Genomic DNA, 19,666 nt, shown 5'->3' on the forward strand with positions numbered 1-19,666 from the left:
TGGATTGTTTCCAATTTGGGGCTCTTATGATGCCATGGACATTCACGTGCATTTCCTTCTATGGATATATGCTCTAATAAGCTTCTTAAATGCTACTTCTTACATGCTCCTGTGCCCCTGACTATGCTAATCACTTTAAACGTATTATTTCCAGCCTTTGCAAAAACTGCTGAGATAGGAATTTTAACCAAGAAACCAAAACTTATAAAGAAGCAACTCACTTGAAACAATGTTTCTGGAGCCAAAATTCAACCCCATACTCTTCGAACTATGCCAAGCAGCCTCTATTACTCCATAACAAAAAAGGAGGCATTTCCACGAAGCTTGCACACGAAACCCAATGGCTCACCCTCCAGCCATATCAGAAATCCCTAGTGTGGCCACCTTAAATGGATTGGAGGTTTGCAAATCCACCCTAGGACTTCATGTACAAATATTCTCTTCGAAATTACAGCAGCCTCAATGGTCACTTCAAACCCAATTTTGACATGGATACACAGGTCAGTGTAAATGTATCAATTATCTGCTTTATGCCTGGAACCAAGGTGGGTACAGTGAGGAAACAAAAGATGAATGACAAACAGCCATGGCTCCTTGAGGTCAGCATAATGGGACGACCAGCCTCACACACATATGTCTGCATTACGTGGAACCAACTGCACATGTAATAAGAGCTTCAATTATATAAGAATCTGTGCCAAGACTTAAGCCACTCACGACTTGTGTATCATCTACCTATTTCCTTTTTCAATTATGTGGGCACTGTAGAGCTAAATTACCAACAGACAGAGAGAGAGAGAGCTGAACTCTACACAATTAGTGAGCTACTCAGAAGATATTCGGTGGAAACATTGGGGAAATGTCATTATTTAAGGCACCTCAATAATCTGCAGATATGTGTGTGTGTGCATGTATGTGTGTGTGCATGTGTGTCTACACACACATAAAATCTCCCTGGAAGCTTTTAGACATTTTGTTTCATTTATACATCTTACAAGTCTTTCTTAAACACCTACTTGCTGGCACAGTGCACATGTTAGCAGAGAGCTAAATGATGTTCCCTGCCCTTCTGGAGCTTACAGTTTCATGGAGAAGATGGATATTAAATAAAGAAATTAATTATTAAAATTGTGAGAAGTACTATGAAGAAATAGAGTATGTCAAGGGAACATTTGCATTTACACCTGTGTCATTAGCAGAAGGTGATGAGCTGATATTTAGCTTTGCATTAAAACAAAACAAAAAACCCAGAGCCAAACAAAAATAAAGAACCTTTCAAGCCAACGTGGGGAGGAAGAATTCCCAGTGGGCAAGTGATATATCCTGGTGACTTAGAGTAGGAGGCTGGCAGGAGCGATGAAGAGAAATAGACATGTTTATAAATGGAAAGCCCATCCTTCTGGGTCTTCTTAAAATATTCTGCAAATCTTCCATAAAGATTGGCTATTTCTCTATCAAGGCTGGGTAACCTCATACATCAATTCTCCATTTCCCTGCCCAAGTTTGTGATAACGTATCTTCCATTAACCTATGCTGAAAGAGACATTTCTATTCTAAGAATCTATTTATGTTCTCCTACAACTTTCTCAAAGATATGCCTCTGGGTTGTAATACCTCAAGCTGATACTCAGCTGAAATGTGAATACTTTTGCCAAATTTCGGTAACACTGATCGAGCCTTTTCTGAGTCATTTGATCGTGGGGCTGTGGGGATGTCTTCTCTTTGTAGGGAAAAAAATGCTGTTCCTTTCATTTGAAGGGACGAAGGACTTAATTTGCTTTTTCTGTTACTTGCCATAAATTTGGTCATCAATGTCAACAGCATCCTATGACTTTTTTTTTTTCAATTATTTCATGAATTAGGGCACAGCAGGTGATCTTAGTTCTGACATCTATTTGAATAAATAAGTGTATCTTCCTGTTCTTATCTCTGTTTTTATTACCTTAAGTAACACACTGAATTTTATTTCAGGTCCTTCTCTCTGTATTTTCTCAATTCTTTGCACAGTTCCTTATGAAGCTTCTCTGGTTAATTTCTGTTACTTTCCAGTTGTCAGAAACCTTTAGTTTTGTGATCGTTTTTCCTGAAAGATCTCTAGGATAAAAGTCTAGTTTTACCTTTCATAATCTCCACATCCTATCAAATTTACTTTCTGAAAATGTACTTTCCTGTACCACTTTCTACCGAAGAATTAGTTACCCTTTTTCCTTTCAATTGCCTGTAGTCATTAACAGAAATATTTTCCATCTGTCTCCTATTTTTCTTTATTTCTCTTCTTTGGTAAGAAAAGCATATAAAATTGCTTCTACCCTACATTTTGGTCAAATTATTTTGTGGTATAGGTTGAAAAGTTTTTTATAATTGCACCAAGTTTCATTGACCCGTATTAAAGGTGTCAATGTGCAAAAACTTTCTATCTGTTTAAGCTACTGGTTTTTCATTAAAATAAGGATGGTTTTCTTAGAGAACAGTTTTTTTTTTTTTTTTTTTTGAGAGACAGGATCTTGTTCTATCACCTAGGCTGGAGCATAGTAGTGTCATCATAGCTGGCTGCAGCCTCCACCTCCTTGTCTCAAGCATTCCTCCTGCCTCTGCCTCCTTAGGAGTTGGAACTACATGGGACTACAGGCACATGCCACAACTCCTGGCTCTTTTTTGTGTGTATATTCATCCATTTTCACATTGCTATTAAGATACTACCCAAGACTGGGTAATTAACAAAGGAGGTTTAATTGACTCACAGTTCCACATGGCTGGGGAGGTCTCAGGAAACTTACAATCATGACAGAAGGTGGAGCAGGCATGTTTTATATGGTGGCAGGAGAGAGAAGTGCAAGTAGGGGAAATGCCACACACATAAAACCATTAGATCTCATGAGAACTCACTCACTATCATGAGAAAAGCATGAGGGAAACCACCCCTATGATTCAATCACCTCCCACCAGATCCCTCCCTCAACACAGGAAGATGATGGGGATTACAATTCAAGATGAGATTTGGATGGGGACACAGCCCAATCATATTGGTGGAGTTTTGCTATGTTGCCCAGGCTGGTCTCAAACCCTTGATCTCAAGCCATTCTCTCCCCTCAGGTTCCCAAAGTACCAGGATTACAGGTGTAAGCCACCATGTCCAGCCTATTTTTGCATTTGTATGTCATTTAAAAAACAAAAGAAATTAGACACAATACTGATTTCATTATCTATTTCTTGGAATAACTATCACTTTTACTATAATAGTGGAGAAACCAAGGAAAAGGTAAAACATTAAAAAAGTGTTATTTGGAACAAAGATTATACAAGGCATTATACTAAGAACTGATATGAACAGAGAGATAAATAAGACATGATTCCTGCCTTTCAAAGACTGACACTTTAGTAATTAAGAAAAAAAATATATGTTCTTATATCCACAATAAGATGAATATAAGGGAATAAAAATTCAAGGAAGCTGAGTGTGGTGGCTCATGCCTGTAATCCCAGCACTTTGGGAGGCTGAGATGGGCAGATCATGAGGTCAGGAGTTCAAGACCAACCTGACCAACTCGGTGAAACCTCGCTCTACTAAAAATACAAAAATCAGCCCAGTGTGGTGGGCACCTGTAATCCCAGCTACTCAGGAGGCTGAGGCAGGAGAATTGCTTGAAACCAGAAGGCAGAGGTTGCAGTGAGCTGAGATCATGCCACTGCACTTCAGCCTGGGTGAAAGAGCGAAACTCCCTCTAAAAAAAAAGAAAAGAAAAAAAGAAAAAGAAAAAATATTCAAAGGAAAGAGAGCAATATTTAAAATGGGCTGAGTAGTTTTGCACATTCAAGACTGATTCCTGGGACCCACATCTTTGAGGTCAGCATGAGAGGAAGGGGAGGCAAAGTTAAATCAGTCAGTGACTGTGTAGTGGCATTTGAAACCTATATTTTTAAATGAGTGTCTTTGCTTTTCATCCTAAATCTTTTAAACCACGTGTAGTTTATCAATAAAGACATCCCCCTTTTTCTGAGGGAGGAGAATTGGAGAGAAACTTGGGATCTGGAACTGACTTGATCTCTGGCTACTTTGCCTATTCTGATAAAATCGTCTTCACCATCATCATCTCCCCTTGCTTTGACCAGGTGTATTAGACTTTGTCAAAAGCAATGGAGATGATTTTTTCAAGGTGAGAAGGCATACCGGGGTAACTGCAGAATGGTTCATTATCTGGGGGGAATGTTAATCGCCTACCTCGAGGATTCTGAAGAGGGAAAGAATGAGCCAAATGACACTTTGGATTAAATGATAAACTGAGTGTAAAGCCCATAGCAGAGGAGCTGGCACAGAGTAGAGTTCAATGAATACAACTTCTCCATCACCCTTCCCTTGCCCTACGCTGTTATGGGTTGCAGCTGCTGTCCATATAGTCCTGTTACAGAGAGAGCAGCAGGTGTTCCCCGGGCGTTGACAGGTTAGGGAGTCTGACTCTCAGAGTTTGCATGTTTCTCCTTGACTCTTGATGTCCTGAGTAGTTATTGACAAAAGCATTGTCCTCATCATTCTGTCTTGGCCCTCTTCTTTTGACCTGAGCATTTTCTGGAGTTGTTAGCCAAGTGATAAAGAGGATAAGTCCAGATGGGATGCATCGGTGGTGACCTGGCATTTTCTGCTGGGGTGATTGGTATACCATAGAGGCAGTTAATCAAGGATGGCCAAGGGGCTCCTAGAACACACGATAGTAGTACACCTACACTTTGATCCTCACTCTAGACCTCTGGGAGCCTGTTTGAATATTAAACTCATTAACCAAAGAAACCAGTCTGCCATTGATGTACACATTCCAGCCTGGGGTTTTCTTTTTTTAATAAAAATGATGTGGGTAGCTGATTCAGCATTACAGTGGTTTGTCCCCCAACCTCCAGAAGTATGTCAGGACTGTTATTTTATAGCATAACATGGCTGTTCAGAAGGTTTCTGAAAACCTAGGCCTTAACGTTTTTCTGGTGCCGTTATATCATATTCCACCTGTGTATCAGGAAATGTGCTTTGGGAAGGTCTTGAAGAAAATTTATAGAATAGGACCACAGCTTGTAACATCGGGAGGTCCTGACTTGCATATGATATAAGGAAAGGCTTCCCTAAAGAAGTAAACTGATTAGTAGAAGGTAGCCACAGGGAAGGAGAAGAGTGTATGTGAACTGGGAGGAAAAACAATGTGTTCCAGGAGCTGAAAGGACAGAGTTGTCAGGATGGAGAGAGGAAGCCGGGGAGAGGAGGGAAATAGATGGTAGGAACTGGGCAAGGACCAGACCTTACAAGGTTTCATGGATCATCTTAAAGAGGTAAGAACCCTAGGTACTCTACCTTAACAAAACAGGAAGCCCGTGACAGATGTTTAAGAAGGAAGTGTAATGACCAGATTTGTTTTTAAAAGATCATCTTGCCTGCCATGTGAATAAAGGATTAGAAAGACAGTAAGAGTGATATTGAGAGGACCGATAGGAGGTTGTCACACTGCAAGACGGCGTGATGGCAGAGGACAGCATGATAATTTATCCTTGTCTTTTGGGAGTTTACAATCTAGTAAGGAAGTGGACATGTGTACACAGAATTATTACAGTGTCGCGTGTGATAGTGCCATGAGAATTAAGCAAGATAAAGTGAGAAAGAGAGAGGTCATTTTTTGCAGAGAAAATCAGGGAAATAGCTTCTTACATGGCAAACAGGATCCAAGGAATGTAGTGGCCTGAGGCTTGTTTTGTTTTGTTTTTGGCTTGTTTGTTTTTATTTAGATTTTTAGGTACAACGGTTCCAGATTAAGAAATTGCTTTAAAAGTAGCTTTCCCACTGTTTTGTTTTTTTTAAGCTTCACATACACATACATTTTCTATTCCAGTTCACATTATCTTTGTCAGGCAAGGAGAAAGCAGGTTTTATAGTTATATATATAATTTCCTTTTAGACTGGAGTAACTGAATTCTTCTATCTATCTTCCAGGTCATCTGTCGGTCCATAAAGCCAGGAAGAGTTTAGAGACAAGTCTCTTTTCCTGAGGACGCATAGTTTCTGTGAAAATAATACACACACACATGCGTGCACGACTGTGCAAATAAATATGGGTACGATGCTTTCATCTTAAGAAATTCAGAATGAATTGCTTTTAGAAGGACTTACACAAAGTTCTCCTGCAGTTCCTAGGGCCTCTTCTTTCCTTCTTTTTTTTCGAGACAGAGTCTCACCCTGTCACCCAGGCTGGAGTACAGTGGTGCAATCTCAGCTCACTGCAACCTCCACCTCCTGGGTTCAAGCAAGTCTCCTGCCTCGGTCTCCTGAGTAGCTGGGATTACAGGTGCCCACCACCATGCCCAGCTAATTTTTTTTTTTGTACTTTAAGTAGAGATGGGGTTTCGCCATGTTGACCATGCTGGTATTGAACTCCTGACCTCAGGTGATCCACCCACCTTGGCCTTCCAAAGTGCTGGGATTACTTGTGTAAGCTGCCGCACCTGGCCTATTGGGACCCCTTCTTGAAACACCTGTGTGAGCACCCTACTTACCATCTACCACTGACCACTCCTACATAGGGCTGTATTTCAGTGAGACCACACAGCCAACAAAGGGCACTAGTTTGCTTTGATGGAAAACCTACTAAGCTTTACTGGTGAATCTCTGCTGAAAAGAAGTAGGCTAGGTTATACTGAAACCATGAGAAAGAGAAATGTTCAGTTGGTCATGTTGGGAGTCATTGGGAATATTTTAGCCCATGATTTCATTCATATTGGCTGAACTCTCAGCTCCACCTATGTGTAAGCATGGCTAAGTCACCTAAGCTCTCTGAGTTTCTTTGGAAAAATAAGGTGGTTAGGCTGACTGATCACTCAGATGTTTTGCAAATTTAGTTTCAGATATAGATTTCCATCCAGGAGAGCTGTGAACTGATTTTACAAGTTTAGCCTAGTATTGCAAGGATTTAGTTATTTGGGTCTATACGCAAGAGAGTACTTGACTATGTCCTTCATACCAATGCCAGAAAAGTAGAGAGAACTCCTTAATTCCTCTAAGTATCTAGAAACACATTTTTGAGCCAAGGGGATGTTTGGCTATTTGAATGAGAATTTTGACTGTACCCTGTGGTTTCTACAATTAAAGAAATGGCATATCTGGACTTAGAAAGATAATAGTTTCATAGGAGTTTGCATTCTTAGACCACACCCAGAAACTTATGTTTCATTTGAGATTGTGCAATTTAAGGATATTGACAAATCTGAATGCATCCAAAGAAAAATGATACGGATGAAGAAAAACCCAGGAAAATTGCTATGTACAGAAAAGTTGCTAAAAACTGGGAAGGGTTGGTCTGAAGGAGATTTAGGGATATATTACAGCTGTCTCAAATATTGTAGAGAACTGTCAGAGGAAAAGAAATGAGACTACCCTGGCTCTGTATTTCCTAATAGAACTGGGGTAAATCGATTGAAATTGCTGGGAGCTTAATTTGGGCTCAGTGTGGAGAAGAAATTTCTGACAACAATATGTAGCCAAGAATAGGATGGGATCTAATTTCCCTTGTGCAAAGAGTAATTAGGAAGGGACTGGATGTTGATAATATTGATTGTGAAAAGCAATGAGTTGTGTTTTTACATGTATTAATGCAATCTTCATGATAACCTGTTTGATGTTGCTTCTGTTATTATTTCCCCCATATTACAGATGAAGAAACTGAGGCACAGTGTGGGTAAGCCACGTGCCTAAAATCACACAGTTAGTAGGTGACAAGGCTGGGATTCGAACTCATGCCTGTCCTGTCGTCAATTTGGGAGGCTTAAACATGCTGCCATGTTGCCTCCAGGTGTCCATCATGTAGGTGGATAGTATTTCTGCCCCTGGGTTTCCAGAATGATCTTTGTTTTTTTTTTTTTTTTTTTTGAGACGGAGTCTCACGCTGTTGCCCGGGCTGGAGTGCAGTGGTGCGATCTCGGCTCACTGCAAGCTCCACCTCCTGGGTTCACGCCATTCTCCTGCCTCAGCCTCCTGAGTAGCTGGGACTACAGGCGCCCGCCACCGCGCCCGGCTAATTTTTTGTATTTTTAGTAGAGACGGGGTTTCACTGTGGTCTCGATCTCCTGACCTTGTGATCCGCCCGCCTCGGCCTCCCAAAGTGCTGGGATTACAGGCTTGAGCCACCGCGCCCGGCCAAGAGCTCACTGATAGTGGTATATTTCATGGTGCATAACAGATTCTGTGGTAGTACCTAACGCAGGCAGAGGTGCCTTCCTGCAGGTATGCCAGTCTTTGGTAATGAGCCATTATGCTCCGTCTGTCATTCTGCTGTAACCACGCATAGCCATCCTGTTTCCCTCCTCACAGTATCTGGAGTTGGGATACATTGTTTCCTGGTGGAATTTGCTTTGTCTGCCATATTGATAATATCTACTTCAGCAGCTACACTATGACATTCCCTTACACGAAAGAAAATTACAAAAATATCCAAAAGCCCTACTTTTGGGGTATGCAGACCGCAACTATACTTTCCTTCCAGACATGATGGATAGCTGTTTCTGTTCTTCCCTATCAGAGACTGCACCTTGCATGAGTGTCGGAGAGAGATCTCTGTTTTATTGGCCCTTTGCACGTTAGGAAACACAATAAAAAAAAGGTGAAGTTCTTTCCAGTACAGGAAAGGAGAAATAATCCCTTTCAAACTTGATCAGATCTATCTCAAGGTAACGGACCAGGAAGGAGAACTGACCCTATTTCACATACAGGTACTTTAAAATAATTTCACAACAGGTAGTTAAAATGTAACTATGCTGTGCTGTCAATCACATCTCGTCCTTCTGGATTTTAACGCTTGTTTTACTTGAGGGAAGATGATATTTGAACATTCTATGGCATCCGTCAACAGGAATGCGCACATGGTTTCAAATAAGGGTTTTCAGCCTTCTGAAACCAATTACTTCTGCCTAAATGGAAATGCCAAAGCAGAGATGTGTCAGCAACTAAGAGAATAATTTTTTTAAAAAAATTAAGTATACACAATGATGCCAGAAAACAACAGAAATTGTGCATTCCTGCACACACCCGTACACACTTGCACATGAACAAACCTTTTTAAGAGATATTTAAAAAAAAAAAAAAGTCTGTGTCAAACAATGTTAACCCAGAAAGATGCAGAAATGTCAGACACATTACATGGGCAGGACTTGCGGTTGGCATTTGGCTGTCAGCGGGGGAGGCGTCCTCCCCAACTAATTCCTCAGGAACCTCATGCTGAGGCAGTCTACAGGGAAGGGAGCAGAAAGGGAGGAGGGGGAGAGCAGATATTGCCTATTATGTTTTTCCTTCCCAGCTGGAGGAGGCCTCAGCTGTGTCAGACTGGGACTGCTGGTGATTTTCTGTAGTTAGAGGGAAACACAAAAGGAAGAGCAGCCCATTCCCAGCTCACGCCGATGGTGAGCCCACCTCTCCTGATCATTAGCGTTGCTGGCATCATTGAATGCAAGCCAGATCGTCTCTTATGGAGACCCGGCAGTACCTCACCTCAGTCTGTGAGTTTTCTCCATGGGAAGGTTGTGATGGAGTCTCTGGGTAAGGATAATGGATGTGCATGCAGATGGGGCTTTGCAAGGACCTGTCCTCACTGGCAGAGTAGTTGGAGTATTTACTTTAACCCTTCAGTGGGTACCCAGGGAGAGATGGGAGACTAGACGGTGAAACTATTTGATTTTGCACCGCAGCTGTCTTACAGTAGTTGTGAATTCTTCTCACTTAGTCTAATTTCTGATTCCTATCAGGTTGTTGATCTGAATTTTTTCTGCTGCCTTCATGATATCTGCCAGGTATTTCACCAGAAAAAAAATTCTGTGAAAATAGATATAAATATAAAATGGAATTTATTAACTGTAAACATCTGTTAAGTCAAGCATCCTGTGTCTACTGCTGAAATACTCTTTCAAGTGACTCTGTCTGCATCTGTCACAGTTTTTTCACCCTCCAGAGACCTATTTGCAGTAGCTCTCTGTGTACTAATGAAAACGTGGGATTGGCTTTACCCTTTATTGTAGCTTGGTGTTAAGACATTTTTAAAATAGGCAAAAGGAAGATAGGGGAAATGATCCATTCTATTAGCAGAATTTTCTTCAAAACATGGATTAGTCTTGCTGCTTCTATGTGATATTTAGTATGCTGAACAGATTTTTGTGAAACTCCTGGTGTCTTCTGCTGCAGGTGGCTGGGTTTGTTGACAAATCTTCAGGTGTACCATTTGCCTTCAAAGGGCGTGCTGCTGTCTCGTCAATATAAATGGAGTGGTAATAACCTCTCACATTCTAGGGCAATGTATGTTTTACAGAGTATCTTCACTGTATTACTGAGTTGCTCTCATTTTATTACGACATCAGCCCTGTGGGGTAGGTATTCATTCCAATTGTAATTAGCTCCATTTTTTAAACAAGGAAACTCAAGGCAAAAGACTCATCCAGGGCCACACCATTAGAACTGGACATGTTGGTATTTCAACCCATTTCAAGTCTCAAGCTTTGTTTTCTTATGTATATGAACTGTGGGTAGAATAGGCACAATCAAACAGACATGAGTTGCTGTTTCCATGTTGTATTTTATATATCTATATATCTATCTATATCTATATCTATATCTATATCCCACTTCCTTTTTGCTTCCTTAAGCCACACCAAGCACAGTTATGATGCAGAATGAGTTTAATTGCAGCACACCCCACCTCTCTTTTCTACAGCTCAACCCCACAACACAAGCTCATACACACACTTCTGTTGCTCCCTTGGCTTAGGAACACGGGTTCCTGAGACGCTATCGGTTTCCCCTCATTTAAGGAGAAAATCATCAGTAGATCTGATAGAGCTAATAATACCTCTCATGAGTCTGGAGAAAACAAAGTGATGGTTCTACACTGGTGCAATTTCATTTACCTCGATCTGAGTAGAAGAGATATGAGGCTCCAGGAGGAAATCCCCTCATCCTTTGAAACCCCACACTTCAATTATCTCAGATGTTGGGAACAAGGACATGTATCCCCAGAAGCTAGGGAGGACAGATGCCCTCGTGGAGACTCTGTGTCTTCTATTTCAACAAGCATAGTGTTCTCTCAAGAATCTGCCAACGAGAAACCTTGAGAACTAGGAGCAGCAGCTCACCAAGCACCTAGGAATACATTGTAGGACAATTTAGATAAGCCCCATATGATCCAGGGAGACAAGGTCACCCCTCCCACTTCCACCCCTGGCTTTCCTCCAACCAAAGCCATACCACCAAACAACTGCATTCAGTGACCAGTTGCACTTGGCCACTGGTTCTTTGGGAGAACACAAGGTGGGTTTTAAACTGCCCTGACACAGACCCCCATGAAATCATGTGAGACATCTCTATTTGGGTTTTCCAAATATGCTTTGGCAGTATTTTCTCATATACACTTTCTTTTTTATTTTTTTTGTTATACTTTTTTATTTTATTTTATTTTTATATTTTTATGTTTTTTTATATTTTTTAATTATACTTTAAGTTCTGGGGTGCATGTGCAGAACGTGCAGGTTTGTTACATAGGTATCCATATGCCATGGTGGTTTGCTGCACCCATCAGTTCATTATCTACATTAGGTATTTCCCCTAATGCTCTCCCTCCCCTTGCCTCCCACCCCCAAGCAGGCCCCACTGTGTGATGTTCCCCTCCCTATGTCCACATGTTCTCATTGTTCAACTCCCACTTATAAGTAAGAGCATGCAATGTTTGGTTTTCTGTTCCTGTGTTAGTTTGCTGAGAATGATGGTTTCCAGCTTCATCCATGTCCCTGCAAAGGACATGAACTCATTCTCTTTTTATGACTGCATAATATTCCATGGTGTATATGTGCCACATTTTCTTTATCCAGTCTGTCATTGATGGGCATTTGGGTTGGTTCCAAGTCTTTGCTATTGTGAATAGTGCTGCAATAAACATACACATGCATGTGTCTTTATAGCAGAATGATTTACAATCGTTTGGGTATATACCCAGTAATGGGATTGCTGGGTCAAATGGTATTTCTGGTTCTAGATACTTGAGGAATTGCCACACTGTCTTCCACAATGGTTGAACTAATTTGCACTCCCACCAACAGTGTAAAAGCGTTCTTATTTCTCCACATCCTTTCCAGCATCTGTTGTTTCCTGACTTTTTAAGGATCGCCATTCTAACTGGCGTGAGATGGTATCTCATTGTGGTTTTGATTTGCATTTCTCTAATCTCATATACCCTTTCTTTTGCTTCAGAAAGAGAGCAAGGGATTTCACATTACAAGAATTTCTTTGTTGGAACAATTTTAATATTCTGAAGTCTTTTTCTTAGAGCATTCAAGTATGCCCTGGTTACCCTGTAGCAGGACAAATGCCCTTCCACCTCAACCACAGTCTGCCTTCATGCATCTGTCAACACACAAGTGCAAAGTGATGTAGAATACTACCAGAATTTGCATTGTGGGGTTGTCTTTTATACTCTCCTTTTTAAAGTAATCCTGAAAATCTCTTAGGAAATTGATGGAGGGTGGGTTCATAAAACCTCACAATGTCAGAGTTGGAAGGCAGTCTAAATTGTATGTGGTCCTTATAGTCTCATTATGATGGCCAAGAAATCAATTCCCAGGGAGGCTGAGATTTGTCCCAGTTTACTATGATGGTGACTGTGCTGCATATTTTCTGTTTGTCCTTCACATTCTTTCAATCCATCAATATCTTGCTCTCTGCCCTGGAAGCCGACCCTATAGACTGGATCTGTGGATGCTCTATCCTCTAGCTGATTGCTGGATTGGCTCAATGGGAAGAGATAGAAGATCAGAAGATAGAAGTTGGAAGAGATAGAGGCCGGGGCACTTCCTACCAGCTTCCTCCTTGTCATTGTACTATAGCTGGCTGTTTCTCTGTATCTGAGACAGACATTCCCAGGTAGCCCTCTCCATACAGTCTTCTCTTTCTGGATTCCTCTAATCACTTCCACTTTTTTTTAGCCCTAGATCATTGCATGTTAGCTTTTACAAGCATTTGCTAGTTGTTAGGACTCACATTCTGTACATGGAAACATTTATTAGGACTCTGGTTCTGTAAGTGGAAAAATTCGCTGATTTTCTTGAGCCGTGTACACTGCCACAACTTCTGGTTTCCAGAAACCTTGACCACAACTGTTTAAATAGTCCCTTTATTAAACTCTCTCATATTGCCAAGTTTGGGTGTCATCTGCTTTCATGCTAGAACCTTGATTGATACAGAAACAGCTAAGGCTAAAACTACAGCCCAGTTAGTTCTCCGTCTCCTTAACCCTACTCTATTTGCTTTTCCACCATACTGCTTTTACTATGGATACCTTGATACTTTGAATAAATATATAATCGCTTCATAAACACACAATAATTTTGATAGTAGATAACAGTAGCATGCAGTGGTTAAAAACATAGACTCAACATCTTGGGTTCAAATCCCATTTCTGACACATACTAGATTATTTAACTAGCAGGTTGCTTAGGGTTCAAATTCCAGTTCTGACACATACTAGATTACTTGGGTTCAAATCCCTGTTCTGACACTAGATTACTTAACTAGCAAGTTGCTTAACTTCTCTGTGTCTCAGTGTCCTCTTTCATAACAATAAAGCTATTGTGGAGATTAAATCATATCAGTTCCTTCAAAGAATTTAGCACATATAAGGGTGTTAAATGTTCATAAGTGCTTAGCACATGGTAAGTGCTCCATAAATGTTAGCTTTTATGAGTGTTTGCTGTTTGTTAGGATTCACATTCTGTACATGAAAACATTTATTAGGACTCTGATTTTGTAAGTGGAAAAATTTTCAGATTTTCTCAAGCCTTGCATGCTGTCATAAAGTTTCATGAGGATAAAGTCATCAGTTCCCAGGATGACTGAAGAGTTACAGGGGAAGTGGGGAGGTGCAGGTAAGTGGGGGTATGTATGAGTCATCACAGGGATGTGAGGAGAGATGGGAAAGGAATGTAGACAACATCATGATGGACAAGCCCGGATGTGCCGGGAAGCTCTAATCCACCTGGGAGGGCTGTGAATCAGCCCCCTTCCAGAAGGGTAGGTGTCCAGTTCCTGGCTGGTTGACCTGGGAGGAGGCCATGGAAGCTATTGCCTCATCAATCTATTGTTGAGAGATACAGCCATGAGCCTGGATGTTCCTGCAAAAATAATGATGCAACAGTTAGTTTACAAAAGTGCTGACAAACCCCACCTGGAGACAGTATTTCTTTAGCTTCAAAGTGTGAAATACAGTGTGATTTTTTTTTAAAAACATAGATTCTGTTTTTCAGATATTGATTCTTTCTTTTGCATATTTGATGAATATTCAGAAGTGTGAAATTGACTATACTTGAGCATGATCTTACTTGAGTTTACTAAAGCAGCGGCTATACTCAAGCTCTACATCTCTGGGTAGTCACTATGGGTATTTGGAGAGAGAGCTAAATTTGTGAACTGACTTATTCAGGTAGAATGCTATGCCCAGCTCTTCACTGATTAAAACTCCGCATGGCACATTTTATCCTCAATGGCTTAGCTCCTGGTCTCCCTAAGGGTGCAATAAATTGTGACTTCTCTTACCTAGAACAAGTTTCTTCTCTCCTATCATTAAATAGGGCACTGTGACACGCCTCTGAAAGAAAGAGAAATTAAGTCATCCCATCTTTCGTTGTTCAGGATGGTGACAACTCTCTGTTATTACTTTATGTCAGGCAAGGAAAGAATTTAATACACTGTTGGAAGGCATTGGACATAGGAGGAAGTGCATGGTGCTCTGTGGCTTCTGTGAGTTAGACTTAGGCCCTAACATCCAATTGCAGGCAACCGAGGCTTCTCCCACTTGTTCCCTTTCTCCTTGTTTTCTCTTTTGCCTTTATTAGAATTTTTATTATTGGCCTGATTCTGATCGTTGGTAATTGTCCCTAGAGTGGACAGCCAGTGATTTAGGTAGACTTGTAAATAGGTAAGTGTCAACAACAGGTTCTACAGGCAGCTGCCTTCTTATCGTTGTTGTTGGGTGTTTTGTTGTTGTTGTTGTTGTTTGTTTTTTGAGACAGAGTCTCACTCTGTCGCCCAGGCTAGAGTACAATGGCATGATCTCAGCTCACTGCAACCTCTGCCTCCCAGGTTTAAGTAATTCTCCTGCCTCAGTCTCCCGAGTAGCAGGGATTACAGGTGCCTGCCACTATGCCTGGGTAATTTTTGTATTTTTAGTAGAGACAGGGTTTCACCATGTTGGTCAGGCTGGTCTTGAACTTCTGACCTCAGGTGATCCTACCACCTTGGCCTCCCAAAGTGCTGGGATTACAGGGGTGAGCCACCGCACCCGGCCTTACTGTTCTGTTCATGTCCTGCTGCAATGTCCATGTCCTTGTCCAACAATGACCCACTAAATGTCTCTGTGGCACAAATGTCCAGGTCTATGGGTGACTAAGATAGTGAGTGAATGCCTTTTCCTATCTAAAGTTGCTGCTTTTCCTCTTCTGTCTTTTGTAAAAATGAATCCTACTCTGAGCAAGCTGTTTAAAAAGGAAGATCATCCTCTTTCTCATCCACCATCTTCACTGCCAGTTTCCTCTCCCCTGCTTAATTTTTTACTTCTACTTTTGTTTTTCCGTGGCACATTTGAGTTTCTAACATGCTGTGTAGTTATTGATTATGTGATTTTCTGTTTGCCTCTACCCATTAACATATAAGCTCGACCAGAGCAGGAAACTTGGTTGTGTTGTTCACTGATCTACCCCATGAACCCAGAATGCTGTCTGATACATGGTAGGCAGAATAAATGAGGAAACAAGTGTCCCGAAGAAGCCACTCCAAGAAATTCTTCAACCTCCAAAAAAGACCCAATATTACATTTCTCCACATTGAGAAATATGGACTGCTGTTAGAAAAAAAAAATCATCTAAAATCATATTCTATCAAAATATCAAATATAAAAAGGGAAAATATCGAAAGGGAAGTTTTGCTTTCTAACTGATCATTGTTTTAGTTTTAAATTATTAAGTTGAAAGCATAAAATGAAAACCATCAAGTAGCACCTACACAGACCCGCAAATGGCTCTGCAGACCATGGAGTGAGGACCATAGGCCTAATGAGAAGTCACAGAATTCATCCCCAGACCCTCCAAGGAAACTGGAATTTCTCACTTCACTCCCCAAGCTTCTGAGAAGCTGTACAGAGCTCTTGTGGCCTTGCCATTCCTCCTCCCATAGACACATTCAGCGATTATCGTATCTGCTGAGCCAGAGATGGAAGCACAGAGATAGTGCCAGAAGGGCCACATCCAGCAATATCGCTGACTGAAAAAGTTTTCTCAACTTTGAATCATCAATAAGCTTCAACCAGTGAGCTACAAGTGCCATCAGAACCAGTGCCCCAGCTAGAAAGAATTAAGCAGATGCAGAAGCACTGCCTAACTTGGGGCTAGCCTGAGAAACACATAGTTCTTGATTCTCAGATGACTCTTTGGAAGAAAATCAAAGTGACTAATTTTTAGTCTCTTTCTCTCTCCTCTCTCTCTCATGCATACGTGCATATAAACACACACATGCACGTGCATGGATACACAGCTGTAAGGTTTTCTACAAGTGAGTTAAGAATATACCTGGCTCTTTCGGAGGACAAAAGCTCCCCCCCTGCACATCCCCAAAAACCTTTATTTCACTCTTAGGTGTGGGAGAACTTCCGTCTAATCTTCTGCTTTTCAACTGCATAAAGCATCAAAGCTTCTTTATCATGTAGACTAAACTACATTAAGGATCAAAAAGAACACATAACATTTGTGATGGCCAATCATATTCCAGAGGGATGCTTCCCTCCCTTCCTCTCATTGTTTTTGTCTATTTCTTTTTTTTTTTTTTTTTTTTTTTTTTTTTTTTTTTTTTGAGACGGAGTCTCGCTCTGTCGCCCAGGCTGGAGTGCAGTGGCGCGATCTCGGCTCACTGCAAGCTCCGCCTCCCGGGTTCACGCCATTCTCCTGCCTCAGCCTCCCGAGTAGCTGGGACTACAGGCGCCCACAACCGCGCCCGGCTAATTTTTTGTATTTTTAGTAGAGACGGGGTTTCACCGTGGTCTCGATCTCCTGACCTTGTGATCCGCCCGCCTCGGCCTCCCAAAGCGCTGGGATTACAGGCGTGAGCCACCGCGCCCGGCCTTTTGTCTATTTCTTTTGCCCGTGTGAAACCCTGTGTGATTTAAGCAGGTGCTCCAGTCTGCAGTGCTCTGGTTGTCAATTGGCAATGGTGGGGTTAGGCATGAAAAGCCAATTGTAAATATTCTTCCGGTATTGATCTCTGCTTATCAGAAAGGCTTTTGCTGTGCTAGTTCACTTCTGTGCTTAGGCAAAGTCTTTGACAGATTTACCACCACAACATATTCAATCTTTTATAAAGTAGCATCAGCAAGCAAGGTGTTTTTCCCCTTTCTTTGACCCAGTTTAAAAAAATGCTTCATTAAGTTTACATAGAGGTTGCAAGGCAATCAAGATTCCTCCTACAGGAGTGGCCAGAAGAATTTCTACAAGTCCTCTACATCTTCACCTCCAAAAGCTGCTGTCTTTGGGGCTACAGAACAGCTGCCATGTGCAGGAAATACTTTACCAAAATTCAATTGAACTGTCAGACTTTTTTTTTTCCACCCTTTGTTCCTTTTCCATTATCACTGATTATCCAGCTTATAAATTCCCCGTTCACACTTTCTCTTTGACCTGACTTCTCCCTGTAGAGCAATTCCGGAAACCGGGACTGTGGCCCTAATGCACACACTATTAAATATTGGCACTCAAAGTCACAAGAGTGTATTCCAGCTCTCTTGCTGAAGGCAGCTGGTGCAAGGCTCACTGCTTAGAGAAAAATGTGGTGAAAGCAAGTGAATGCTTTAAAAGATCTTTTAAGAAGCAATACTTGGGATACCTTGGTTCATGTTCCATCCTGTCTGGTGTGGTCTTTTTATTTCTTACCTCTGTGGACCATAGAGAGCACAACTTTTACCAAGAGGCTTTTCCCAGTTCACAAGTCTAAATCATTGCATTCTTTCACGTTAGATTCTTTATGCTGAGAGTTTCAAATGGCAGCCTCAAGCTCCCAAGCAATCAGCAAATGTCAAATGTCCCCAAGCACCGCAACCAGCTGAGATACTGAGCCACTGCCTGCTGAATGAAAATTGTATTATTAGTAGTATAATGTTTCTGGTGGGGAGGGGAATAGGAAAGTCAAAGAAAAGAAAAAAAGTTGCTATTCACAGACACAAGCACAATTGTCTTCAATTGCCCAGCATTGTCTAAGAACCAAAGTCATTCTAACATCAAATCTGGGGAGAGTTTGCTAACTTCATTACCACTCATGCCTTGAATAAATGATAAATGGCAGTGCACGCTTCTAACTTTTCATGAATTTGTTTTAATACCTAGAATTTTTCTTCTAGGTAGGCTGAACTTCCCTCACTTTAAATTGTCTGTTTACTTTAATTAAGCCTTCCTCCGGCTCTCCAACTTGTTGAGCTTGACAAGCATTAATTTATAGTGAGCATTTTTTTTCCTTTTTCTTTCTTTTATTTTTTCAACTTTAGCCGTCTCATCCTTGCCTGGCAAAGAAGCCAATGAGTAACTGACAAGCAACTTATTACTAATCCCAGCTTTCTTCGTGGGAAGGTGTCTCAATCAATACAAGTCAGAATTTCCAAGCCACTCCTGCTGATAGTCTGCATTGCGTGTCTCTGTGTTGGCTTCTTAGCGTAGGCATCTCAGATAGGATCTGGCAGACAGGGAGATGCTGAAAAATTCTCAACTTAACATTCCAGCTGTGGCAAGGAGAAAAAATATATATATTGTTAGGGGTAAATCTGGGAGACTGCTGAGTCTTCCCTCCACTGCTTATACCCCAATTTTAAGCTACATGCTGCTATCCGTTCTTTATGTCCTGGTCCAGATTTGACTTCTGAAAATTTTTCAGTGACCCTCCCTTTCCCCCTGCCACCCACAGTTAAGTAAGGTTTCTCATCCCTGCTCTGAGAACGCCGTCTGTTTTTTCCATCAGAGTGCTTCTTATATCCTATTTAAATTAACTTAGCAATTTAATTTAAATTGACTAGATTGTCAGCTCTCCAAGGAGCAAGAAAGCCTGTCTTATTGTCATATCTCACCTGGCAAATCGTAGCTTCTCAAGAAAGAGACCTCTACTGAATGTGATTTGTAAGCTCTGTGATCTGGAAGCTAGAGAGAGCTCCCACTCTTGCCTTTGTGTTTCAGACAGTGCATTGAGTTACACATGGCAAATTTACCTGCCTCTTTAGATCAAAATAGAGCGCATTCTTAGGTGGAACAGCGGCACTTGGAGATGGTGGGCCGGTGAGGATTGACTCTTTACTGTCTCCAGTCTATCACCCGCATGCAGAGAAGATCAGGGCCAAGATGCATATTTATGATCTCTGAATGAATGTGCCTTCCCTACCTGCCCACGGGGAGCTCTCCCCTGAGTCTCCCCTCTGCCAGCCACACTCCTGTGCTCTGATGGATGGAGCTGACTGGGCAAATTGCTATGCTGATGAACTGCTCAGCTACCTGAGCAAATGTTCCAGAGAGATCTCCAGGGATATGCCACATTTTAGAGAAGGATTCATCCCAGCCTGGGGTGAGCCTTTTAGCCCTTAGCAAGCTGAGT

At 41.5% G+C, this 19,666-nt stretch overlaps 1 protein-coding gene across 13 annotated transcripts in view; it reads left to right on the top strand.

Moving 5' to 3' along the window:
* The window catches only part of TENM2 (teneurin transmembrane protein 2), a 1,286,794-nt gene that overhangs the window by 768,766 nt on the left and 498,362 nt on the right, over window positions 1–19,666 (top strand). Inside the window, exon 1 of one of the 13 annotated variants that reach the window (XM_045395038.3) lies at window positions 9,246–9,556. The exons of the other annotated variants lie outside the window; for them this stretch is intronic. Within the exon in view, the coding sequence (XP_045250973.1) occupies window positions 9,418–9,556 (139 nt within the window). The 5' untranslated portion in view covers window positions 9,246–9,417. Of the gene's footprint in view, window positions 1–9,245; window positions 9,557–19,666 lie in introns of those variants that run through there. 13 annotated transcript variants of the gene reach the window in all.

The sequence above is a fragment of the Macaca fascicularis genome, chromosome 6, assembly GCF_037993035.2.
Source record: "Macaca fascicularis isolate 582-1 chromosome 6, T2T-MFA8v1.1".
Taxonomy (NCBI): domain Eukaryota; kingdom Metazoa; phylum Chordata; class Mammalia; order Primates; family Cercopithecidae; genus Macaca; species Macaca fascicularis.